Raw genomic sequence first — 5,892 nt, forward strand, 5'->3', positions numbered from 1 at the left:
TATAAAAGACTATTTGGAAGAAGTGGTCATAAAAGGATACGATATCATGGACTGTGCTTGTGAAACAGACTATTTGTACATGAGGAGACCTTTTCCCATACAAAAAGAACTGAAGAGAAGTTTTGAATGTTTGTTATTATGATGTTCATGTTCTTGTTGTTGTTGTTATGAATAAAAAAAGAAAAAGAAAAAACCAAAAAATTCTAGTGTTGTTAGTTATTTTTCCCCTATATACATACAACTAAGCGCTCTATATACACACAACAGAGCGCTCTATATACACTAGCTTTGTCATGATGACGTCACAATCACGGATTTGAATCGCTGCCAAGTATTTACCTGTGTAGTCAGCATAAAAAAAAACGTAGGTCTATCGTATTGATGCACACGCCCCCCTAATTTTTTGCACACGGTCCTTACAGGTATAAAAAGGTAGGTCAAAGGTGCACACGGCTCACAGCAGGTATATAAAGCGGAGCTGGGAGTACCCTGCACTCATTATTTAGCCATCATGTCTTTTGTGTGGAGAATTATCTATTGGATTGATGTAGAAAAAACAATATGTTATCACTGCAATGAGAAGACGAAAGAGATACATAAATACGTCGGCTATAACAATGCGGGAGAAGTTGTTGCTTGGTACTGGGGATGTAGTAAATGTAGAGAACCTATGCCACACTGGATTGTAGAAGACCCCCCTTCCATGGAGACTTGTGGTTGTAGCTGGTGCCTGAAATATTTCATCTTGAAGAAAGGAATTGAGAACATACCGCCTCCCCGATGGGTGAAAATGACCAGGAACAGACCTTTGAAAGAATGTATGATGTGCTACCAGGAAAAGACTCGAGGAAAATGGAAATGCGGACAATGCCGGCAATATCCGTGTTGTGAAAAGTGTGTGAAGAAACTCTTTGAGACTTCCTACAAGAAATGCCCCTTATGCCGATATGAAGGACAATAAAATCATTTTTTGTATTTTTTGACTTGAATAAAAATTTGTGTTTTTTTTAATTCTTTGTTGTTTTGTTTAAAAATAAAAAAAATAATAAAAAAAAAATAGAGGAGTGGGGTTTTATCAAGAGGTATATCACAAACCCTCTCTCATTCTGAAAAAGGACACTGAACAAGTCAGACGTGTTTTTTGTTTTTTCCCCAAAGATGCAGTATCGTTGGTATTGTGTGTTGTGTTTGTGCTACTTTAGCATGAGCACATGTATTGACAAGACCGCAGCCATTGTGAACTACTTTATTACAAAAGATATTCATGCGCGATGTAATAGTAACAGATAAACCAAACATAGACAGATATAATAATTCCGGATACAACATTTTCTCCCCTTTTAGATTGATGTACATAATTGTAGATTATGATTAATAAAAGTTAACTGTCTATTCTTATTCATAGTTAAGTGTCACAGATTGAATTCACTAGGTCCAGGTATGTTCACAAGCAATTTTATAAGATCAACACACTTATCTGAGGTGCATGCATTACAATCTATAATGTAAATAAAATATTACATGCATATAATAATGAACACATTACATGACTAGAAATAAACAAAAAAAATTTGACTAGAAATTACAGAACACAATATGAAGTTGTACAGGGGATTATTGTGCCCCTTTTACACAGTACAACTGTCCTACATAACTAAACACACACTCGAATTAGGTTTTGGTCTTGGTAGAAGAACCATGGTATACAAAATCTTCCATGATTTTCGGTTTCCGGTTACGTATTGGGTAACGTTTCTCTGGCAATACAGCTGTAGGTTTTGATGGTGTGTGTACAGTTTTGGGCGATTTCGAAATTTCAAGTTCTTTCGGTTTTGACACATGGAAATCCTGAGCAGCAGATGAAACATCATGGTCAATATTGGTAGAACCTGAGGTGTTTGACTCTGGAATCTCAATGTTCGGTTTTGTCATCGGAACTTGCGATTCCACAATCTGGTCAGCGTGTCTTCTCCACTGAGTTGTCGGATCAACTTGAACACGATACGACACTGGTCCAGTTCTCTGTGCGATTGTTCCTGCGATCCATTTGTCCTTTCCTCGATAATCACGTATCATCACCGATTTTCCAAGCTCAAACTCCCTATCATGTGTACGTCTCTGTGCACACATATTTTCTTGTTTCTGCTTGACATGCGATTCCACGTTCGGTCTGAGCAGATCCATTTTTGTTCTCAACTCCCTTCCCATCATAAGTTTCGCTGGAGTTTCATTGGTAGTACAATGTGGAGTACTTCGGTAAGCTAATAAGAAGTTTGCTAGTTTCTTCTTTATACCACCTGACTCGTTTCTGCTACATTTCATTGCTTGTTTGAATGTCTGTACGAAACGCTCGGCTAACCCGTTGCTAGATGGGTGGTAAGGGGTAGTTTTGATGTGTTTGATTCCATTAGCACTCAAGAAGTCTTCAAATTCCCTTGAAGTAAATTGTGGACCATTATCACTGACAATAGTAGCAGGTAGACCATTTCTGGAAAATACGGTCCTAAGAACATCGATAGTGTGCGCTGATGTAGTAGTAGTCATTTTGACCACCTCTGGCCACTTTGAGTGAGAATCCACCATTATCAAGAACATGGCTCCCAGGAAAGGTCCAGCGAAATCTATGTGAACTCTCTCCCATGCTTTTGTTGGCCATTCCCATGCATTCAGTGGTGCTCCCTTAGGCGCGTTCTGATTCTGTTGACATCCCTGACACCTTTTAGCCACTATCTCTATGTCCTGGTCAATTCCTGGCCACCAACAGAAACTTCTGGCAAGTGTCTTCATCTTAACGACTCCCAGATGTCCTTCGTGAATCTGAGATAACACTTGGTCTCTGAGTTTAGTAGGTATAATCACCCGTACACCCCACATGACACATCCGTGATATATTGACAGCTCGTTCCGACGTGAATAATATGGCGCTAATCCACCATCTTTGTCTGTTGAAGTCCAGTCACTGTTTACACATGACATCACACGTCCTAGAACTGCATCCTTGCGCGTTTCCTGTTGAACATCTTTAACGGACACCGGTAAACACTCAATCTGTCCAAGATGGAAGGCATTAACCAGGTCGATGGTAATATCGGACTCCTTGCTTTTCAATGGTAGACGTGACATTGAATCAGCATTAGCGTGTTTTGTTGTCTTGCGGAATCCAATCTCATAATCATAGGCAGACAAGAAAAGGGAATATCTTTGTAGTCTCGATGAAGCAGTTACTGGAACGCCTTTCTGAGGACTAAAGATGTGTATCAGAGGCTGATGATCTGTGATCAACTTGAATCTTCTGCCAAACAGGTAAGAATGGAATTTCTTAATTCCCCATATGATTCCCAAGGCTTCTTTATCAATTTGGGAGTAATTTTTCTCTGCTGGTGCTAGAGTACGTGAGGCGAATGCGATTGGTCTCTCGGTACCATCAGGTAGCTCATGAGAAATAACAGCACCAAGTCCATAGGGTGATGCATCACATGCTAGAGAAATGGGTAAATCTGGATTGTAGTGTGTCAACACCAAGTCTGAAGCTACCAAGTCCTTCACTTTGTTGAATGACTCCTCACAGGCCTCAGTCCATTCCCAACGACTATCTTTCTGCAGTAACTTGTGTAAGGGTCTAAGTACGGTTGCCAAGTCAGGTAAGAATTTACCATAATAATTCACCAAACCTAAGAATGATCTTAGCTGGGAAACATTGGTTGGTGCAGGTGCCTTCACTATAGCATCAATCTTCTCTGGTGTCTTGTGTAGACCGTGTCGGTCAATCGTGTGTCCACAAAATGTTATATTCTCTTTGAAGAATTCACATTTTTTTAAGTTTGCACGCAAACCATACTGACTTAGTCTTTTCAAAACCATGTCCAAATTTCTGAGGTGTTCCTCGTCAGTCTTTCCTGTGATGACCATATCATCTAAAATACACTGGGTCCCTGGAACGCCCTGTAAGACTTGCTCAATTGTCCTCTGCCAAATAGCTGGTGCAGACGCAATTCCAAAGGCCATCCTATTATAGCGGTACAATCCCTTGTGTGTGCTTATGGTCAGTAGTTCTTTGCATGCTTCATCCACAGGAAGTTGCAAGTATGCTTGTTTCAAGTCGATCTTGGAGAAATGTGTTCCTCCGTTCATATTCGCAAAAATATCGTCTATTCTGGGTAGTGGATATTGATCGACGTTAAGTAGCGGGTTCAGAGTGACCTTGAAATCTCCACAAATTCTTACACTTCCGTTTTTCTTCAAGACAGGTACGATTGGAGTTGCCCAGTCACTATGTTGGACTTTGGTAAGTGTTCCCTCTGCTTCCAGTCTGTCAAGTTCTTCCTCAACTTTTGTTCTTAAGGAAAATGGCACTGTCCTTGCCTTGACATATTTGGGCTTGTTTTCCTTGAGTGACAGCTTGGCTGTGATACCTTTGACAGTTCCCACATCATCACTAAACACATCCTTGTATTTCTCCAAAATTTCACTAATGTTTGGTGATTTTACAGTGTTTACGGCATGTGTCTCTTTGATCACTTTCCAGTCAAGTTGAATTTTCTTCAACCAATCTCTGCCGAGAAGCGCTGGTCCTCCTTTACGAACAATATACAAGGGTAATGTCTGTTTCGTGTCACCATATTCAACTAGCACATCTATATAACCCACGGGCTTGATGTGTTCTCCAGAATATGTGCGTAGCGTGATGTCCGGGGTTTTCAAATTTGGTTTTCCAAACTTTTCTCGGAACTCCCCCTCCGCCATGACTGACACAGCAGAACCAGTATCAAGTTCCATCTTCATCGTCTTTCCGTTTATTTTCAGCTGGATCCAGATAATATCCTTACTTGCCAAATTGTTAAGTTCCAGACTGGCTATGTAATTGTCATCACTGGGATCCTGAGAATCATCAGCTACAAAATTTACAGTTTTCTTCCTTTGAATGGGTTTCCTAGGGGTTGTAGGTTTTGAGCGGCATGCTTTTTGAATATGTCCACGTTTATGACAGTTATGACACACCGTATCTTTGAAACGACAGTCCTGTGCAACATGCCCATTGCCATTACATCTATAGCACTGCTTCCTGTCTTTCTTATCACTCGGTTTTGAATGTCTGTTTTTCACATGCAATCTGTTCACGGCCCCTGTCTCTGTCCTGTTTTTACTCTGTAATTCTGTGGCGTCTTTAGCTGCGGCTTCCATTGCGAGACTTATCTCAACCGCCTTTTCATGTGATAGATCTTTTTCTGACAGCAATCGTCTCTGAATTTGTGTATTTCTTACACCACACACTATTCTGTCTCTCAGCTTTTCATTTAATGACGCATTAAAGTCACAATGTATGGATAATTTCTTTAATTGCGCTACATATTCTGTGATAGTTTCCCCCTCTTTCTGGTCTCTTTTATCGAAGCGAAAGCGCTCTGCCGTTTTAATGGGTTTAGGAGACAAATGGTTATTCAGTAGTCTTACCAGTTCTTGGTATGTTTTCGTGGCTGGCTTGTCGGGGAATGTCAGGTCACGAAGCAGGGAATACAGTTTTCCACCAATTAGACACAATAACGAAGAGACCTTCTTCCCAGGGTCAATCTCGTTGACCTCGAAATATTGTTCAAAACGTTCAACATAGGACTCCCAGGACTCGATTGTCTCGTCAAATGGTTCTATTTTTCCGATCAATCCAAATGAAGCCATCTTGCGAATTAACACCACAGATCCAAACGGGCGGGTTATAATATCAGACAAGAACGCTTTAAAAAGTTTACCTCGTCGCCAATTTGTTGTGTTTGTGCTACTTTAGCATGAGCACATGTATTGACAAGACCGCAGCCATTGTGAACTACTTTATTACAAAAGATATTCATGCGCGATGTAATAGTAACAGATAAACCAAACATAGACAGATATAATAAT

At 40.4% G+C, this 5,892-nt stretch overlaps 1 protein-coding gene across 1 annotated transcript; it reads right to left on the reverse strand.

The window, feature by feature from the left end:
- Positions 1-1,671: 1,671 nt before the first annotated feature.
- Positions 1,672-5,673, reverse strand: LOC134246864 (uncharacterized protein K02A2.6-like). Its single transcript, XM_062729212.1, has one exon. The coding sequence runs from the start codon at positions 5,671-5,673 to the stop codon at positions 1,672-1,674; it is 4,002 nt and encodes a 1,333-aa protein (XP_062585196.1).
- Between the last annotated feature and the right edge of the window lie 219 nt (positions 5,674-5,892).

Source organism: Saccostrea cucullata, unplaced genomic scaffold, assembly GCF_032062105.1.
Source record: "Saccostrea cucullata isolate Sc308-1 unplaced genomic scaffold, CSIRO_AGI_Scuc_v1 ctg13854, whole genome shotgun sequence".
Classification (NCBI taxonomy): domain Eukaryota; kingdom Metazoa; phylum Mollusca; class Bivalvia; order Ostreida; family Ostreidae; genus Saccostrea; species Saccostrea cuccullata.